Source organism: Cydia strobilella, chromosome 12 (assembly GCF_947568885.1).
Source record: "Cydia strobilella chromosome 12, ilCydStro3.1, whole genome shotgun sequence".
In the NCBI taxonomy this organism is placed as follows: domain Eukaryota; kingdom Metazoa; phylum Arthropoda; class Insecta; order Lepidoptera; family Tortricidae; genus Cydia; species Cydia strobilella.
The window spans coordinates 15,038,020-15,060,468 of NC_086052.1; the positions used below are offsets into that span (position 1 = coordinate 15,038,020).

Genomic DNA, 22,449 nt, shown 5'->3' on the forward strand with positions numbered 1-22,449 from the left:
AAATGAGTATATTTTCGATTAAGCTTTTTGAGGCGGATTTGTGTAACTCATCAGCAATTAATTCAAGGCTCAGAAAAACGCCGCCATTTTGAAAATATAACCCAACCATTTATGAGTGGAAGATGTTTGTTCACAGTCTACGGATGTCATTGGTGCATATTCAATAAATACATATCAGGGGACATCTTACAAAAGATCAACCTAGCCCCAAACTAAGCAAAGTACTATGACTGCCAGGCGACGATATGCATACTTATATATATAGGTAAATACATACTTAGTTATATACATAGAAAACACCCATGACCCAGGAACAATTATTTGTGTTCATCACACAAATAAATGCCCTTACCGGCATTTGAACCCAGGACCATTGGCTTCACAGACAGGGTCACTACCCACTAGGCCAGATCGGTCGTCGAAAATTACGATATTAAATCGTTAATATTGGTATTAGGAAGTCTATTGCACGGAACAGGGCCATGTTTTCAAAATGACGGGCGTTTTTCCGAGCCTTGCCAATGATACAGGGCGGACACGCTATACATCAAAGATCACTTTCGTTTCTATGTGTGAACGGCACGTCTGTACACGCGTCATACGTCATAGTGTGAGTAAGTTGCTTAAAATAGTACTGAGCGGCCGGCAAACGGCCGTCAATCTGCTGTCGCGGGGCGAGGTAATTCGAGTCGGGGCGGGGCGGTGCGTGGCTGTTCTGTATGATAATACTATAACTTATTCTGTGTCAATGATCTGGATAAATGTGTTGCTGTTATAACCTAATGCGTGGGTAAACCGGAACAGATACTGCACTATCGAGTAATATAGTGCATTCGGATACGGTTGACACATTTGATTTATGTGCTCAGTTGGAATGGAATTCGCAATATCGGAGCTTAGTGAACCTTTTTGAGATATGATACGATAAAAACCAACCATCGCTTTGCTATTGGAAGTTCTGATTAAACGTTTTGACGAAAGACTGATAAAAGTATATTATGTTTAAGTTAAGTGAAAAAAGACAAAAAAATATAAACAGTGCTCATACCAATAAATAGATAGATAAAATTTTCTTCATTGCACACCTTCTAAAAGAAATAGTAATAAATCACAAACCAATTATTTCATATTCTCGATATTTAAGCGTGATCTAAAAAATAAAAAAGATTTACAAATTGTCCCATTCAAAACATTCCCTCTTTTACAATTTTTCTAGTTCCAAGTAAGTATGATGGTTATGAAACTTCGCCCAATGGAAATCAACTTTTACAAAGCCTTGTTCTCAAATACTTTCTAAGTAAATAAATTTGGAATGGATCTGAATAATTGAGCGGACCCGGAACTTCAATTGTTTGCCTCCTAATGAGTTTTCTCCAACTCATAATGGTATAGTTACGTCAACAAAGGCTCATAAAAGTAAAATCTTGGTGTGATCCTTAATCTTATATGATAAGATAAATAAAACACATTAAAAAACGTTAATTTTATTCGTGACAATCACAAACATGTATGTACAGACTACAGACCCAATTCAGCATATTAAATTGTTAACTATGAACCAGCGCTGGTTTAGTTGAAGGATAAAGAGCTGATTTGGTTGCATTGTTATAACATTGTTGTATGAAAAAAAACGAGGTTTGGCAAAAGAACCGAATATAATTAGGTCGCAAGTGTTAAAAAATAAATAGAAATTATTATTCACAATGAAGGGACTCAGTCGCGTAAAATTAAGTTTTAAATTTACCTCCGACGTTTTGAGGACGGCATTGTCCCCGTGGCCTCGGAGAACAGTGGCTAAAGTTGACATCAACATATTCTAGGCGCGAGTTTTTCTAACTACCCGCGTTTAAGTCCCGTCGTTGTGAATAATAATGAGTAAAAATAGTGAAAATTTAAATCAATAATTAAAAATGTCTATAACACGGATGAAAATATTTTAATTCAGTGGCTTTAATTATTGGTAAAACGCGTTATTTGATTATACTGATTATTAAATCAATAGGGATTAGGTTAACTTACATAACTTGTACAAATCGTGTCATTTCAGTGACCGCAAGGCTTAAATAATAATTTCCAAATCCCTCAAGCTCCAGCAAAATTGTTTCCTTAAATATTGTTTGCCTCACAGCACGTTAGCGTCTAGGGAAATTAACCCATCAGGTCCTTAATGGCACTCTTGCCGGCCCCACCTTTTAGTAATATTAATTATAAATGTTCTAGAATGATTTGATTTGAATTTCGCTTTTGTCATTTGAGTTTGATTTGGAAACTTGTGTGGAAAACGGATTTAATTAAATCGATATACATATAGGCCATACATAATTAGTTTCACAGACATATTATTCCGAGATTTGGTCATAACTATGTCTCTAACATAAACAAAAATTTGGTCAACTAACAAAATCAAAAACGAACCTGTCACAAGTTTTTTTTTTAACTTTTTGTATTAATCGAAAGTTCAAATACGTCCAGGAGAAATATCCAGAACATTCTAATTCACCCAAACAACCTAGAGGTGTATTAAGATAATAATTTATAATGGATATGCTCTGTCATCAGGCGAAAATGACACTTCTGGTTGCCACAGGGTTCTAAGCTTGGACATTCCTTCTCTTATGTTCATCGATACAGCAGAAGGCAGTTATATTTTTGACAACACTATTGTGATTGTTGATCTGCAAGTAAGTACATGCAGGTACCTCTTATTATCTAATATTACATAAATAAAATTTTGTGGGATAATCTTACACAAGTCAACCTAGCCCCGCAATAAACTCATTTAAGGCTTGTGTTGTGGGTACCAGACGAGGATATGTATAATAAATAGCATAGAGTAACTTATACTAGAGCGGTACTGTCATAGTAAATTTTGTTACCCCAGTAAATTCACTGCCATCTGTCGACACACTTTAAAACTAAAAATGAAGATTTATAAAAATACGATAAAATGTATTTAAATATGGATAAATGATTTTTTTTATTTGCATTAATTATTTTTATGATTTTGACCCATGTTCTTTCACTGATATGCGTTAAAATTGTTAAATAACAAACGAAATCGTCAACGCCATCCATACGACAGTAGGTCAAAGCTAGTAGCGCCCTCTGAACGAGAATATTTTTTTTTTATTTTCGAGGCACGTATCCTTAGACTGTATCCATCTATTACGGAGTTATATCTATCTTTGATAATAGATATAGATAAATAGTTAAATAGACAGAAAACCTACTAACTCAATAACTAATATCTGTGATTAACATTACACACAAATAAATGTCCTTACCATGATTCGAACCCGGGACTACCTGCTTTGTAGGCAGGGTCACCACTGAATAGGCTAGTAGGTCGTTAAATCCTCGAGTAACAAGTAGAATACAGAAAGAAAACAACATGAAGGTACCTTAATAAAGTTTGCAAAGCCATCCCCGTAGGATACAATTAATACCGTTATTCCACACAAAGAAACAACGTAAAGTGGTACAATGTGATTACACATAATACTATTATAAGGCTTCCGTGACACGCCTTCTCACTCGTAATAATGTTATTTATATGCTTTTATACGGGATTGGTCTATAATTCGATAAAATAATGTCATTTGGAATTTATTTTGGATTAAATAATGTCGCTTTGCTAAAAAGGCCTTTTAAGATATTGTATCGTTTGTCCCAATGCCACAGCCTTAATCAGATGACGCTAGTACTCGGTATAAATGTATCAACAACTAGTTCCAAATCGCGACTCGTGTTATTGAAGTTCCAAAAGTCAGTTGCAATACAAATTTCTACTTTCTCCCATTAAAATATTCTTCCTTTCATTATTAGATATCCTTCTTCACAAAAAATACTTGCCTCGTATTAAATTCTCATCATCATTAACTTAAGTTATTCTCTTGTCGGTGGAGTATCTTCCAGCTTTCCCTATCCCGCGCCAGCTCTTTGACTTTTTGATACGACACGACCCCTACTTTTTCTTTCACTTGATCTAAAAATTTGCGTCTGGGTTTTCCTCTACCCCGCTTCCTTCCTATCCGCCCCTCCAGGATAGTTTTAAAGAAGTAGTCTTTTAAAGTCTTTTAAAGAAGTAGTATTTTTCTAAACTTTGTTTTAAATAAAATAAAATCATAAATCAATCATCGACACAAACTCTGTACAGGATTTCTCTCATTTAAAAATATATACTCAGACACACTCACTTTGTCAGTAGGAAAAGGCGCGAAATTCAAATTACACCTACATTTGCGCCTACATTTTTTAAAATTGCCGACAGTGGGTATGCCAGAGCATACATTTAAATACAACAAAGACAAAATTAACGACCCCCTTACAAGCACACGTCTTTCAGAAGCTAGTACAACGCATCGTGTTGGTGTTTATTGTGGTCCGTTGTCAGCCAGGTTTTAAATCCCGAACGCCCTCCAAAATCTCCAGTTCTATAACGGACTCAATCGGACGGGCGTGTTGCACCGGCACTTGTTTTCGAACGTCGCGTGTTCTAAAATTTAAATTCAAAATGGTGCGTGAAGTTCTCATATTTTTTTAAGTCTTGAAATTGTATTAAGATCGTGCTTTTTAGTGCTTTTGGTTTTGTGATTTAATAGTTATTTTATTTACAGCAAACACCACAACTAGATGATGAACAAATGGGAAGTGAGTATTTTTTTAATGGGTTGCTTTTTTTTCATTCCCCAATAAAGTGACGTGATTTTTTTACACATGTTTAGTGCCCAATCAAAAGAGTGCAATGTATTTATGTTCCATGTTTGGTATTTATTCCATGATGTTTTTATTTCAACCTAAATAGGTAAAGGCCAGGAAATGAATGCCCAAAAATGTTATAGAGGCACCCGCGATTTATACGAAAACGATACCAAACCCGGCCTAGAAGCTTCACTGATGTAGATAATCAAGATAAAAATGAGAGCCCTAAATAAACCTTCAAGAGCGGATATCTCAAAAACTATACAAGATATCGAAAAACTTGACTCAATAAAACTTGTAACAAATTAAATCTCTTTTCATTTTGTATAAGTGGCCATGTCGCTTAGACGCATAGTTTCCGAGATATAATCGAAAAACCGAAAAATTTAACATTCAAACCCCCCTCTACCCCCCCAGTACCAGGGTTACGGTCGGGGACTTTTGATATGTTCATCTAACTAGTCCTAACAAAGCTACGTCAAAAATTGTGTTCCTAGCACTTCCCTCTATACCTTCTTATTGCTTGGCCTAGTAAATGACTAGATCAATTTTAGAATGTGAGGTACTGTCAACATCCGTATTACGTTTCAGCTGTTGCAAAAGCTATATTCGTATAAACACTACATTATCATAAATATTATTCGTCTAATGTTGGTAATAACGCGTAATCGTAAATATACAAAAAAAAATCTACTACATTGCGAATGAGACGACGGATTCATGAAATACTATTATTATAAGCTTATATTATCCCCGCTCCAATGAGTTTCGGGTCTCATGCATGGAAATATCATTTGATGTTTTCTAGTCGCTTTTTAGTGAAATATATTTGCTGTTATCCATCCATCGCATAATAAATCCAAAGGTAGAAATGAAGTTCCAAAACCGCATGCGGGTTGGACTAAAGCAAAGGGGGTGCCGACAAATTTTTCATCGGAGTGATGTTATTATGACACCTATTTTTTATTATGTTATCGTAGAGAATACGCTAAAATAAGCATGTTTTGTAGGAAAAACTTTTCTCTAAAATCAAAAATGGCCGAGATATTTGACCGGCAAGTTGAAACCACTACTTGACAAATTAAAATCAATCATTTAGAACAGTAAATTCAAGTAACAGAGACAAGATAGGTGCGACGACGAGCGAAGCGAGGAGGAGTGTGTTAGGTTGACCGCGATGATCGCGATCAAACAGAGCGCGAAGCCGAGCGAGCGCCAGAACAGACATGTTGTACCTACTAAAAAAAATCTAACCCTTTTTTTGCACCCCCTTTGCTTTAGGCCAACCGGCTAACGGCTAGCGTATTGACTACATAATTATAACTGTGGCTCTGTGAGCTGTAGACCTCGCGATAAGCTTCATAAGCTTAAAAATTGTACAAACATAAAATACTTACTTCGTGGAGTCATTATCCCCGCGAACTCACAATGAATACCTTAAGCGCCATATACCCTACTGGTACTTAGGTCCTTTATGCCAATTTCAAAAAACAAAACGACAGAGAAATTCTATCTGACTACCGAACCTGTTCTCAAAATTTTACGAGAATCTGTTATGAAATGCGACCAGAGAACATCCGGGGACATACGAAAGCTTTGCCCAAACTGAAACGGAGACCTTCGCTAACGCTCGATCAAAAAAATCACATCCACCTTTGAATTACTCAAACCAAAGATAGATATAACTCCATAATAGATGGATACAGTCTAAGGAAAAAACGTGCCTGGAAAATCACGAAAATTTGATTCTCGATCAGATGGCGCCACTAGTTTTGGCCTACACTCGTATAGAGGGCGTTGACTGTTTCGTTTGTTATTTATAATTTTAACGCATACCAGTGAAAGAACATGGGTCAAAATCATATAAAAATAATTAATGCAAATAAAAAATTCATTTATCCATATTTAAATACATTTTATCGTATTTTTATAAATATTTATTTTTAGTTTTAAAGTGTGTCGACAGATGGCAGTGAATTTACTGGGGTTACAAAATTTACTATGACAGTAGCGCTCTAGTATAAGTTACTCTATGCTCAAACAAATAGCTCGAAAGCCTCTTGAACTGTCAGCATCAAAAGTAGCGTATGAAATAATGCACTAAAGGTATCTGCCACCCTGAAATACTTTTCCAAATGGGAGGTGACAAACAGTGTGGTGCAACCGACCCTTAATCTAGTCTAACGAGCGTGAAGTTGTTTATAATTATAAATAATCTCTAGATATATTTTGTTATTAAAAATTGTATTAATTAAACTTCCTGAAAAGTTCCTGAGTCATGGGTGTTTTCTATGTATTTTGTATTTATCTATGTAAGTAAATAGTCAAATCATAGAAAACTTCAGACTTTGACTTTAACTACAAGTACCTATATATTTAAATAGCCTTATTTTTTTATAAAAGCAGTCGTGGTCGCAAAATAAATGTTTTACAAATCCGTGCATTTTATTTCCCAAAAATTTAAAAAGCGTTTCCGCCCTGCATTTAAAGAGCTGTGCAAACATTGCGAATAAATTTGGACGAGTGAAAAAGGACCAGAACGTGCCAAAACCGAGTCTGTGTTTACCGTGTCGGTTTTACAACACAAAGTGCCAAACCAAAACATTCCCAGTGTTAAAATAATTAAAGATTTGGTAAAAAATCGAGGCCTATTGGCCTCTTCAAACGTCACCGATTATCGGTGACGTCGCGGCATTAGATCGATCGATTTAACTCGTTGCTCCTACTTAGCCAGCAATTATCTATAATCCATAGACATAGTATAGTAGCTATAGACATGAAACCGAGCGACCAGGGGTAAGAGAAAGACATATTCATGTACTACCTTTTGCCCGCGACTTCGTCTGCGTGGACTTAGTAACCGCAGCTAGAGTATGAATAGCGCCTGGAAAAATTCTCTTAACAATCTAGATTTAAGCATATAATGCACACAAATTAGCAGGCACTTCGTTAATTATCTCAATTCCACCCCGATTTTTACTTTCTTAAGGGATGGTTTTCGGGATAAAAACTATCCTATGTCCTTCTCAGGGACTCAACCTATCTCTATGCCAAATTTCATCTAAATCGATTCAGCGGTTTAAGCGTGAAGAGAAAACACACAGACAGACAGACAGACAGACAGACTTTCGCATTTATAATATTATTAGTATGGATTGACAGGTTAATGTATGGCAGCATAATCCTTTTTCTCTTTCACTCTTATAAATTTCGGTATTTCGCCATCGCCTCCTACCTATGCTGCCATAACCCGACCATGAAAAAAACCGGTCGGTGATAAGGACAAAGCATGGCACTATTTTCTCTTTCCTCTTATAGGAATCGCAATATCATCTTTATCTATCAAAGAGTGTCAGGCCCTTGTCTAAAATCGCATGTCATTTGTTGCGAGATCTGTAGAAGCCTTAAGGGAGGGAGTCCACCGGATATCGGCCTGTCATTTGTTCGGAACTGTCAAATTTTACCTAACTGACAAACTGATATCGTCCGGCGGACTCGTAATCAGTGGGCCCCTTTATGAGTGATTATTTGAAGAACTCGCCTCAGTTTTATGACGCTTTCCGATTACAATATTTTTAAACGATGGTCAAGTTTTTTTAAAAGTTTTTTAAAGCGTTACTTTAAAGGATTTTTTATTATGATGTATTAACGACTGCCATATACATTGAGGCCAATTTGAACGTATAATTATCTGACATCAAAATGAATCATTTAGGTTATTAATCGTGCGTGCATCTAAACCTTGCACTGTAGGTAAATATTGTATGCAACACGTTTTAAAAATATTTGTAAAACTTTAAGCCTTTTTGAAAAGACTGTCTACACAAAAGTCAAAAGATAAAACAAGTTGAAAAGTACAGTAATTATAGTTTCAAAAGTCGAGTTTTGAAGAGACTTGAAAGCCTCGAGCGTTCACAAGTGCTCTAGAACCCGATTCAGATTAACAACTTTTTAAGGGAATGAACTGGTTTTGATACGACTTTGACGATCGTCTTGGTAATTGGGCGTTATCTAAAATAAAAATATTGAAAACCTGATTCTTTCAAATCTAGACATTATTAGCCTCATTCTAAAGCATTCTCCATCCTACCATTAAAAAGCGGCCAAGTGCGAGTCGGAGTCGCGTTCCAAGGGTTCCGTACATTACACAATTTAAACAATGTATTTTTTATGTGAAGCGTGAGTGAAATGTCTTTAAAAAACCCGTAGGGGTCGGATCAAAAACTAAGTAATTAAGCCCGACTCACACTTGACTGCACATTTCTAAAAGGTTTTCCTGTAATCTATAGGTAAAGATCTATTTAAAAATTTTGACCCAGTAGTTTCGGAGATAAAGGGGGGAATGGTGATTTTTTGCCTATTTTCTTGAATAACTTCTAAATTGTTTAAATCCTAAAATTATAAAAAAAAAATTGAGATTCTCTCAATGAGTTCTTTCATTTGATATGTAACATGATATAGTTTGAAAAACTTTATTTTTTAATTTTCACATTTACCCCCCAAAAATGGCCCCCATGTTTAAAATTCATTTGTTTACGTTACATGTTCGTCTTAAAAACTTAAATATGTATACCAAATTTCAACTTAATTGGTCCAGGAGTTTCAGGGAAAATAGGCTGATGTGACAGACGGACAGACAGACAAACAGACAGACGCACGAGTGATCCTAGAAGGGTTCCGTTTTTTTTCCTTTTTAGGTACGGAACCCTAAAAAAGATGTCCCAAAATATCCATTCCATTGCGTCACGTTATAGTGTGAATTTTTTTCACTTGTATGCGCGTGACGATCATCACGGGCATCACGCCGATTTATCATCAGAATTGCACAAAGTGATTCTGAGTTTTTTGAAAGAACCCAGAAAGACCAGGATCTGTGAGAATCAGGTTTTTAATATTTATTTTAGAAAACGCCTAATTAGCGCGCATCTCACGCACGACGTTCACTTCATTTCGCATGCACCAATCAGCGTGAGCGACCTTTAAGGTCATTTCAAAATAAGATAAAAAACCGTAACAAGCCGTTAAATCTAAATCGGGCTCTAGAGCTGTTGTCGTAACTTATAACACGTGTATATGTAAATCGGCAATCCGTGCGATATCGGGCATGTCCGAACGTGATTCCGCATTTCATTTGTCCAATTGCTTCTTGGTTTGTGCTGGGAAAGTATTATTTAAATATTTTTCAACACGCTTGCTCAAAACGACGTTTTTATTCCACCGATTTTTGGCTAACACGTGTGCTTTTTCAGTATATTATAACACTCGTGCTTTTTCATTATATTATTCGACTGAGTTAAGAAGTTAACTGATTGCTAATAATATGCATGGAAACGGAGCCTTTTAATTGGTCGAGTAAATTTTACCACGCGGACTGGCGGGCGCCGGTGCCCCCCGACCGCCTGCCGCGGCACGGCCGGCCCGCCCGCGGCCGGGGCGATGGGCGGCCGGCAGTATGACAGATGCAAGACTTTTACTGTTTTAACAATTAAAATTTGATTAATATCATAGAGTAACTGATACTAGAGCGTTACTCTCATAGTAAATTTTGTAACCCCAGTAAATTCACTGCCATCTGTCGACATACTTTAAAACTAAAAATGAAGATTTATAAAAATACGATAGAATGTATTTAAATATAGATAAATGATTTTTTTTATTTGCATTAATTATTTTTATGATTTTGACCCATGTTCTTTCACTGATATGCGTTAAAATTGTTAAATAACAAACGAAACCGTCAACGCCATCTATACGACTGTAGGCCAAAACTAGTAGCGCCCTCTGAACGAGAATCAAATTTTCTTGATTTTCGAGGCACGTTTTTTCCTTAGACTGTATCCATCTATTACGGAGTTATATCTATCTTTGTTAATATTCATATTCATATTAAATATGAATATAATATACATATAAATAATATACACTTTTTGAAATATGAGTTTCTTTTTTTTCCTCACAAGTATGTTGAAAAACGTCGTGTGAAACGCGTGTGCATTGGTCATTAGAAATGACCAATTAATGACCAACCATGACTCATTACACACATCGGCTTTCTTATTGCGCGCTCGCTTAGTACGCGCGCACAATATTGCCTCGTGTGTAATGACCAACTTAGCACACTTGTATCACAATGTACTATTGATATTTATCGATTGGATGAGTAAGCTGTGAGGAAATATTAGTCAATTCTACCAGCCAGCTGTTGAAAATAACTCAAAATTTGCAGCAACTTACTTTGCCACTCTTGTAGATAAAATGCCACTTTCTCGTTAGGATTTAAAGAATAAAGAGATCCTTCACGAACTTTGTATATGTATTTATATTATAAATATGTTTTCACCAAACCATGGTTCAATTTCAGACCTTTTATTTTAGTCATATTTTGTTTGCTAAAATTATTAACTTGAAAAGGGAATTTGCATGTACACTACAAGTTGCCAGTTAAATTACCCACAACTCTTTCATTCAGCCTAAACTTAAACTCTGCCAAATGCAGTGAAACATTAAACCCTCCTTTTCATAGCACTCTTACTTACACGGCTATAAATTAAAAAGTTATTTCTCAGCGTGCAAAACCGCTGAGGCAACTTTATTTATGCGTTGGACGGGTTAATTGAACCAATGTTGTTAAATGTTTTTTAACCGACTTTAATATTTAAATGGGAGTTTTTAGATTTGGTTGTATATGTATTTTTATTTTTGTGTTGTTTCTAAACCGCTTTGGACCAGCGTCAGGCGTGGCTCACTCCGCGATTTCGCCGCGTCGCTACAAGTACATGCAGCCCACACCAATTCTGGTGTCTAGCCATAGTAGTTGCCGCGCACCACTACGGTACGGACGCCGGCTCGCGCTTGCGCCACCTAGCGGTCATATCTGTCGTAATAGACGCATTTTGTTACAGAGTGAATCTTCTGTACTTAGTACTATTATTTATTCTGTGCCAGCGTGGGGAGTACAGACTAATCCTGCTTATGCTTTAAGAGGCTTGTGGTCAGCAGTGGGACGTAAAGATGTTATACATACATATACCATCGAAAACTTTGGGAACTGCCCACACTGCTTTCACCCTTTGACAACCAAATATATACTGACGGGTGCGGTTACAGCCCAATGTCAACCTTCGTGCATTCCCAAAGTTCACGATAAAGCGCCGCTCACAATAGGCGTGGCGTTCCAAAGGATAAGGAGTATCTCCCATGTTTTGTATTGTGTTGTTAAACCACATAATATACTTGCACTGCATATTATGTATATGTCCAGTAATGAAGTGCACATGTGCATTTTATGGCGCATAAAGACGTTAGATAAAATTAATGTCGCCATTCGCGTGACGAATGGTTGCCGGGATAATTTCGACCACTAGGCGAGATGGTGTTGATCGCTCAAGTTTAACACATTCACTACCAGCGACCCGCTAGGCGGGTCCTTTGTTTGTAGGCGCTTTTCGCTACATGGGTTATCGGCATATCGGGTAGGTGGGTAGATCGTTTGCAGTGAATGAGTTAAGAATTATCCACGCCCGGAAATTGAGGCGCACAACGTACCTATTCGCGCTAAGTAATTAGACTAAATATGCGTGAAATTGAAAAGGTTATAAGTTCCATTTCCATTTATGAAACTTCCACTGTAAGTCAAAACAGTTTAAACTAAATCGCTTCCAAATTGTCCACTACTCTCCCTAGTTCATTCAGCTCTTAGAAATTTGAACTCTATCCAGCAAAGTGTAAAGTTGATTTTCCAAACACGAGTGTGATACGAGCTTGCCGAATCACGCCACTGGAATTTCAAACGCCTACCAAATTAAAATGCCTACAAAGTACTAGCGCTACCAGTGGATTTCGTTTCGAAGCTAAAGAGGAAAAGTGACGAACGCTTCAGCATACAAACGTACTCCGTTTGTATGGGAAGGCGGTTTCGGGCGCTCGACTACTTTCGCCTTAAGAGTCCCCGGCAAGCTCTGCCAAATTTCACCTTCCCATACAAACGAAGTTTCCTTCTCATTTTTAAACTACGTGTTGGATTGCAAAATTTTCACATACAATGACATAAGGTATAGGTAATCTAGGTTTGTAATTAGTTTATATAGTTCTAGTATATAAAACAAACGAAATAGAGCAAAAACAAGTTTTGTATGAAAAACTTAAATTCGCTGTATTTTTTGACTATTGTATCTGAAGCTACATAAACTAGTTATAGACCTAGATATACCTTATTCTACTCGTATTATAAGTACTTACAAAGTTTCAGAGCAATCTAGCTAGTCGTTTTAAAATGAGAGTGTAACTACGTTTGTATGGAGAACCGAGCTTGCCGCGGGGACTCTTGATCATTTTAACATGCATGTGTTCTGAAAATGCCTCTTGTAGTGATGGGTCGTTACCAGTAACTTACTCAAAAGTGGGAATATTCCCGGTAATGCTACCAGTAACATTACCCAGATCGGTAACATTGAGTAACTTTGAAAAAATTATTAGAATTGTATATGCTTTTTTCGTGTTAAATACTTAATAAAATAATAATGCTATTATTTACAGTCATAAAACAGTTAAGGAATCTCTGAGAGAGTAAATTCCCAATGTTACCGGTAACATTCCCAATATTACCAGGTATTTTTCCAAAGTTACTGGGAACATTACTTTCTGGAAATAATGATTAAAAGTGAAGACTGGATATAAAGTAAAAGAAAATATGTGTATAAATCAGTTTAATTATTAGAATAAACCAATCAACATCTAAATATATAAAAGAAGAAACTGACTGACTGACTGCCTGACTGACATATCAACACACAACCCAAACCGCTGGTTCTAGAGATTCCAAATTTGGTACGTAGGTTTCTTATAAGGTCTAGGGGTGCCCTAAGAAATTATTTTTTCAAAATTCACCCCCCAAGGGGGTTAAATGGGGGTTCAAAGTTTGTATGGGGAAACAAGATTAGTTAGACTATTATATTCGAAACTTCACAGGAGTATTCCTAACGATAAATGAATAAACACGTGTTACAGGTTTTTTTGCAAATTCCCCTAATAGGGGAAATGTGGTGACAAAGTCTGAAAATCAACATGGGTATTGTTTCTATGGTTTATCGGGTTGCTAATTAGGAAAACAAGAACGATTTTAAAATTTAACGTGACGGACGTGAAAAACCATCTCCCCTGTTGGGGTGCAATGGGGTTGAAATGTCTAAATATCAATATGGGTGTCGTTTTTATGTTTTTTTGGGACGTTAATTACGAAAATCGCATCGATTTTGAAATTGAATAATGTGCTCATGAAAATTCTTGAAAGTACTCGTATTTGTGCCAAATTGCAATTCAAACGGTCCAGTAGTTTCGGAGCAAATCGGTTGTAACAGACGGACCGACAGACAGCCACACGTGATCCTATAAGGGTTCTAATTTTGCTTTTGAGGTATGGAGACCCGCATTATCCTAATAGATTTTTAAATTTGATTTGGTGCCATCTCGATCGTCGTCAATCGGTACCTAGGCGAGTGCGGGCGGCGCGGCGGGACGGACGGGGCGGAAGGAGTACGTCATCGGGAAACTTCCTGCATCCGTAATGAGTACATTCAAGGTGCTACAAGAAGGTGGTTGTCTGTTTGCTTCTTATAAGTTTAGGTTTCCATTCTAAGTAAAATGCAAAACATCGTAAGTACATATATATGTATTCTACCTACGAACCATATACCATATAAACCATCTTTTGTAAGTAGTTATAAAACCGTATTTTCTCCTTCCCCTGCCTCCCCCGCACCCTGTACATTAGACAAAACGACATAGATTCTTAAATCACGCGGGCGAAGCCGCGGGCAAAAGCTAGTTTTGTATAACGTTCCAAGTGACAAACATCATTTTTGAGTTGTTGGAATTTCGATTTTACATTAATTAATCAAATTTGAAATTAGAGTAGTAGTAGCAGTTTATATATAAAATACTAGCTTTTGCCCGCGACTTCGTCTGCGTGGAATTAGTAATTTGGGTAGCTTATTTTTAAACAATCAGCTAGATTTATTGTTTCCCCATACAAACTTCCACCCCTTTTTACTACCTAAATTTTACCCGCTGAACATTCAGCTTGTGGTAGCCCCCTGGTGGGAGATCAGCAGCGTCTCCAGCAGAAACTTGGTCACCAAAGTCTTGCAGGCATCGAGTGACCCATGGGCAGTCACCTCCAGGTGTTCTACGTCTTGGAAAATTCAACCTGATTACAGCAAACAGTATCTACTGCACGTTAAGCATGTGGTAGCTCTGGTCAGACGCCTGCTTCATCTGGCAGACCTCCAGGTGTTCCAGGTCTTGGAGAACTTAACCTGCCTACAGTATACTCTACCAACTTCAGATTAAAGGAGTTTTACCCTCATTAGGTACATCCAGCAGCACTCCAGGTGTTCCAGGTCTTGAGCTATCTCCATCATACACTACCAACGACACGTTGAGCGAGTGTTACCCCTGACCTTTTGTACCCAGCAGCACTCCAGATGTTCCAGATCTTGAGCTTTTCCCTAGAATACACTACCAGCGGTACGTTGAACGAGTGTTACCCCTGATCCGTTGCACCCAGGAGCACTCCAGGTGTTCCAGGTCTTGAGCTGCCTCCATCATACATTACCAGCGGCACTTTGAGTGAGTGTTAGAAGAGCGGAGAAGAGAACAGGATGACTTCGGGAATAAAAACTACTTTACACCCTCCCAAATAATTAAGACTATCTCCATATCAAATTTCATCTAAATCGGTTTTATTGGGTTCCATACAAATTTCCACTCCCCTTTTTACCCCCTTTAGGGTTGATTTCTATGGTAACAGGGCTAACCTATCCTATGTCCCTCACGCAAAATAGACGCAATAGTAAGACGTCGAGTTGCGGAAACCAAGCCCGTGAATATCTATCCTATCCTGTCCCAAATTATCTCCATGCCAAACTTCATCTAAATCGGTTCAGCGGTTATTGATTCCCCATACAAGTGTCAACACCCCTTTCCATCCCCTTAAGGGGTGAGTTCTGGGATAAAAAAGTATTCTATGTCCTTCCCCGGTGCTCACTATCTGTATACCAAATTTATAAAATTGATCCCATAGCTCTTATGCCAGCGAATTAAGAACTATGGGACATATTTTTGAGTAAGTTGTACTAAAAAAATAAGTTTTGAACCTTACTTTATCTCATATAAGTCATCACTATCATCAGTTTCGTATGTTACCGGCTTTTGGGAATGTTACTGGTAACATTGGTAACTTACTAGTAACATTCCCAAATGGAAACTTACTGGTAGCGGGAATGTTACCGCTGCCCATCACTAGCCTCTTGCCTCTCTAAGAATCTACAAAGGCCCAGAAAGTGTCGGTTTTTCGCACGTGTATACAAAAGTAAGTGAGATTTGCTGCTATACGGGCAATTTTAAAATCCTGACTTTTTAAGTCATTATGAGACGCGGCGGGCGAAAATTCTCCGATATCTGAATGCACACGCGTATGATAACTAATTGACATCATTTTGATTGCACGCACATGCACGTTTGAATTGGCCTGGCAATACCTTGTTGATTTGTGATTTCATAGAGTCGATATAGACTATCTAATCAAAAATCAACAAAGTATAATAAAGTAGAATAAATTTAAAGGTGGAAAAATTACTGCCTTGGGTTTGACGTGTGACCCAAGGCAGTAATAACTAAGCTTAATAGCATCGATCGCAGACGTTTCTGCTTGTTAAAAATTAATTTATAATAAAGCCAATCAGAAACTAAAATGCTCAATGTGCAACACTGAAATAATGAAATAAGCCAGCAAACCAGCAATCACTATTTAATTCAAGCTACTGTCGGCTTGACGAGATCTAATTCGCTTTAAAGTTCAAAAGTTTCATTTTTGTTTAATAGTTCCGGGTTAGGTCAAAACAGTTTGAAGCAAAATGCTGTTGGAATTTCAAGCGTTTGACCAAATTAAAATGCCTATGAAACAGTGGTACTTACTAATGGTTTTACGAGTAGTCGTTTAATTTTCACCGTACTGGTAAACAAGCGTAAAATTTGTATGAAAATTTAGTCTTATGACTCTTATGAGTTATTTTCTGAAGCGCCGACAAATGCAGACATGATAACAGCATGTTTGAAACTACCTCTTGTTTGTGTACGGGATCCTGACTGAATTTTTAGTCAGCTTTTTGCATTTTTTTCGAGTACGATTTTTTTCTGTTTTAACAGCATAACCGAGGTTTGAACCCACGTGTTTTAAACACCACACACATATGAAAGGTGTTTTATGATCTGTGAATTTAACTTGATTGCATAGGCATATATGTCTTTGTTGTACAGTTCTATAAATTAAGATTGATGGCAACTATAGAAGCAGTATCAATCATTGGGAGGGATTTTTGTTAGGTAGGTAGTAAAAATTTGGGTATTTTTGTTAGGTAGGATGGTGCCTAGTTGTTTTAAATTTTCTTATTGTATGTGGGTAACTATCACATTACGTATATACAGATCTTAGGTTTTTATTGCAATTTTCTAGTTTAACCATCCAAAATTCCAGATTCATATCATTTGAAGACCCTTTCACTGAAATAAAGCGGGTAAATGTCAGAGTATAAGTAAAAAATCGGCTTTTTGAAGGTCCTATCCGGATAAGCCGTGACACAGGTGAAAAATTAGGGTAGGCCTGTTTTTGCGCACACGTCACTTTTTACGTTCAATCTTTGTGAATATGTGGTTCTCTGTAAGATTACGTTTTTAAGTTCCTTTCCATTTCAAAAGGTGGAGCTCGTCTCATTTTTTACCCGAATGGGCATTCCACAAAAATATCTACTTTATCGGGGACGTGACGCGTACGGCAGCTACCTTAATCAGCAGATAACTGTATTGTATACCGTTGAATTGAAAGCTAAGATAGTTAAACCTACTATGTACCACCAAATGTAAACCATGGACGCAATAAATAAATTATGAAATAAAATAGCGTCCCTTTGTTGAAATGCCTCCGATAGTCAGTCCGAGTCGAAGAATTAAAAATTTGAAGAAGTTGTGTAGCTGAGCAGTCACATAAACTACAATTTTTACTACAGTTTATATTTCTTTGTCCAACAGTGCTCCGACGGGCCTTCAGCATGTTTGACTCGAGCAAACAAGGCCGCATCGAAAAGGAAAAAGTACGCACCATCCTCAACACTATGGTGCACAGTTATGATGACCAGCGGCTCGACCAAATGCTGGAGTCGGAGGACGTTGATGGTATGTTAAATATTGTGTATATCCTTTTCTTAAGAAGAAAAAGGTACGCACCATCCTCAACACTATGGTGCACAGCTATGACGACCAGCGGCTTGACCAAATGCTGGAGTCGGAGGACGTGGATGGTATGTTAAATATTGTGTATATCGTTATCTTAAGAAGAAAAAGGTACGCACCATCCTCAACACTATGGTGCACAGCTATGACGACCAGCGGCTCGACTAAATGCTGGAGTCGGAGGACGTTGATGGTATGTTAAATATCGTGTATAGTATCCTTTTCTTAAGAAGAAAAAGGTACGCACCATCCTCAAAACAATGATTCATAGCTATGACGATCAGCAGCTCGACCAGATGCTGGACTCGGAGGACGACGTATAAAACAAGACAGGAAATAGTTGAAAATGACAGCGAATTCTAAGGGCGAAATTTAATGACACGTAGAGAGTTCCTATATCGATAAACTCAAGTACTAAGTAAGTAAGTAACTCTTGCTCCAAGTTTTGCTCGTAAAAATGTAATTGTATTAGAAGTATAGATAACCAAAATAGTAAGTAACTAAATTCCCTCCTTCTTCATTTCAAAAGCATTAATTAGGGAATTTCACTCATTATAATTTTTTTTCTAACTTAGCGATCATACCATATAAAATATGCTTTGTGTATCTTTATCATCGACTCCAACTTTTACTTACTTACAAATAATATACAGTTACAAACGAAACTGGGGGTGATCACCAGTATTAGGGAAAAGTATCCGTAATTTATTTATCGATATATAAGAACTCTATACCGGTCATTAAATTTTACCCCCTCGAAAACGATGTCTGAAAATGATTGTGAAAAAATTGCCACTAATATTTACTCCTAATTATAGAAACACTCAAAAACTAAACAGTACTTATGCCAATTTTCAATCAAACAGTAAAGAACTGACAGAAACATCGATAACCGTAAAGCTGAGATCACCATCAGCTGTAAGTAGCCATAAATAGCCGTCAAAGGACCGTCAGCGCCATCAAACACTAACCGTACATCTTTATTACACGTTTCAGCTCCAATCTAACTTGACGAGAAACATGCCATTTAAAAATAAACTTCCTGTGTTTGTACACAGTAATCTCTCTGAATATAACAGTCTTAACTGCAGTGGAATTTCTTTATTATGACACTGCTCATATTGACCAACTGATTATTACGACGTTATTTAAATTACAGCGCGAGGTTTCGATTTCATATAAAATTATTTGTAAAAAAGTCGAATAAGATATATAACTTTGCTTATAGTAAGTAGGTGACATATTTGCTTACATAATATTTTTGAGGATGTTATCATTCGCCAAGGACCAAGTCCAACGAGATGGTGTGATCAAATATCCGCCCAGATGGACATCACACTAAGCAACGCTTTTCACAAAGCAGAGATGGTGTGACCAAATATCCGCACAGATGGACATCACACTAAGCGACGCTTTTCACAAAGCAGAGATGGTGTGACCAAATATCCGCCCAGATGGACATCACACTAAGCAACGCTTTTCACAAAGCAGAGATGGTGTGACCAAATATCCGCCCAGATGGACATCACACTAAGCAACGCTTTTCACAAAGCAGAGATGGTGTGACCAAATATCCGCCCAGATGGACATCACACTAAGCAACGCTTTCCACAAAGCAGAGATGGTGTGACCAAATATCAGAGACAGAGAGAGAGAGAGAGAGAGCAACCGACAGAGAGAAGTGGAGAGCTGCCGTAGGGAAAATTAGCAAGCGGAGTCACGATCCTCAGCAGTGAGGGACCGATTTGAATTTAGAGAAATTCCATATCTTAGACCACAATCAGAACGGGTTCCGTAAGAATCACTCCACTACCCTGGCAGTGTACAAGTATATAAACGAAGTTCTAAATTATTTAAAGGATAAACATTACGGCATTGGTCTGCTTTTAGATATGACCAAAGCATACGAAAAAGTTTCGCACACAATTCTTTTGAAAAAATTGTACGGAGTAGGCATTCGAAATGAAGCGTATTGTTGGCTAAAATCTTATCTACATAACCGAATGCAGTGCGTGCAAATACAGCACTACGACGAAACAACTGCTGAACTTAGACGTGTGCAATCAGACACAACGATAACAAACTCGTCAATACCTCAAGGAAGTGTTTTAGGCTGTATCCTATTTTTAATATACATTAATGACTTGCCCAAGGTAATGAAACAGTCATGTATACTATTCGCGGACGATGTATCAATACTGTACGACATAAGCAGTGATATTATAGGAACATTAAACATAGTAGACAACTGGCTACGCGATCACTCCTTAGAATTAAATACGACGAAGACAAAATTAATTCAATTTCGGCCATATCAAAAAGACGCTCTTGACCTATCAGCTTTGTCTTCAGAAACTGGTATAGAGGAAGTCAGCGAGTTTAACTTATTGGGAATATTTATCGATACGCATCTAAATTGGAAAAAACATATAGAGGAAACAAAGAAAAAACTATCTCGATTCAAATACGCCTTAGGGATACTTAAAAGAAATACTCACAGTGAATGCGCTTTATCTGTATATTACGCATATGCGTACGCTTGGCTGCGGTATGGAATCATATTATGGGGCGACAGCACTGATATTAACGACTTATTTGTTTTACAAAAAAAATGCCTCCGCGTTATTGTTAATACTCATGAGCCTGACAGTTGCAAAAAATACTTCATTGAAAATAATATGCTAACTTTATCATGCATATACATCCTTGAAATCGGGTTATTTGTCAGAAAACACATCGAGATGTTCGAATTTACAAAAAGTGCGCGCCGCCGTAATAACTTAGTCCTCCCGCCTCATAGAATACATATGTATAAGGTCAGCCCATACTATAGGTGTATACAAATATATAATAAGCTCCCAATAGACATAAAGAACGAGACCGAATTTAACGTGTACAAGAATAGACTGAAGAACTTCCTAACCTCTAAAGCTTACTACTCAGTCGAAGAGTTTATGACAGACACAAATTTATGATTTGACCTAGAAATTACCCCTTTGTTTGTTTTGATTAATGTATTAATTACTTGTAAATAAGTTATAATAAAATTTGGATAATGTGCTTATGAACCCTATGAATTATGTCTGTTTTATAAATTTAATCAATAACGAATTTCAATTTACATGTACTATGATTATGTCTTGCAATTTTTACTTGAATCTGGATCTATGACTGAGACTACTATATTTGAAATGTTTATTGTATTGTTCCTTTATTTTAATTGTAATTAATTCCTAGCTTTTAAATGTAATTAATTCCTAGCTTTTACTTGAATGAAATTTTATGTTTAACTATTTATTTATCTTAGTACCTAATTAGTTTTTAGAATTGTGTTGCTATGCCCTAACAGGGTAACCATGCATGCACTTAATACATGTTAACACCTTAATGTAACCATGGTTCTGCAATAAATGAAATGAAATGAAATGATTTAGAAGAAGATCAATTCGCCGTTTTGTTTCTGTGTGTTATCTTCGATTTCTGAAAGACGACTGTTTGCATACTTTACAATTATATGTAGTCCCATTATCATAAGGTCAGGATCTGATCATAGGATCCGGGAGCAATCAAGGGATCTACAAATAAATATTGTTTACAAATACAATACGCATACCTACTTATACCAACAGTAATTTTAGATTTCTTTAAATACATTTGGTCTTGGAAACCACCAAATGGTAAGTGGAACTGCTCATGAAGACCATAAAATTATGGCATTTTAAACTGCATAGTGAACGCGCTAACTTTTTTAAAGGTTGTTGTTTATTATCATCTCATGAATTTGACTACATTACGATTTTATCTTTTAGAATAATTACAGCACTTAAGTCAAACTAAGTCACTAACTAATCACTTAATCGGTTACAACATCGGGCAGTCATAAACCAAGTTAAGCGATTAAGGATAACTACTAATGACTTTGGTTAATGTGGAATGAGATGAAGATCAAACCCGAACCGAGGGTCATTTGAGCCAAGAGTTACGTTGAGTTACATAGCGGACTTGACTTAATTGACTTTTGACCATACAATTTATAACCTTAAAACACACGCAAAATAGTAACAAAAGTCACCGTACCTATGCTGTTTGAAAAATACTGTTATTTTTTTAAGACCGTCAGTGAGCTGTAAAATACTTTATCCTAAATTCTGACATCTATTACAATTAATCTCATCAGTTTTATCTTAGTACCTAAGTAATGTACTCATGTCGTCTCATGTCTCGTAACAAATTAGCGTAACTTCGGCGTCGCTTGATTGACTGTCGGCAAATTGAGACGCAAACGTTGTCATTGAAGCGTCACGTGCGACGCGTGGAGAATTTTGATATTGAGTCTTGATTATCTTGGTACTTAATTAGTATCTTAACAAGAAAATTATAAGATTTCTACATTGATGAATTTAAAAAAGAAGTTCATACCTAATTATGATATGTTTTAAGAAACGTTATTTATGATAATGATTT

General features: G+C 36.9%; 2 protein-coding genes across 5 annotated transcripts in view; one reads left to right on the forward strand and one right to left on the reverse strand.

Moving 5' to 3' along the window:
- LOC134746252 (calmodulin-A-like) overlaps positions 1 to 22,449 on the reverse strand; it is a 280,136-nt gene that overhangs the window by 38,174 nt on the left and 219,513 nt on the right. The window lies entirely within an intron of this gene.
- The window catches only part of LOC134746253 (troponin C-like), a 36,170-nt gene continuing 18,046 nt past the window's right edge, over positions 4,326 to 22,449 (forward strand). The window contains exons 1-3 of the mRNA XM_063680591.1: positions 4,326 to 4,516; positions 4,617 to 4,650; positions 17,785 to 17,928. Of these exons, the coding sequence (XP_063536661.1) occupies positions 4,514 to 4,516; positions 4,617 to 4,650; positions 17,785 to 17,928 (181 nt within the window). The 5' untranslated portion in view covers positions 4,326 to 4,513. The remainder of the gene's footprint in view (positions 4,517 to 4,616; positions 4,651 to 17,784; positions 17,929 to 22,449) is intronic.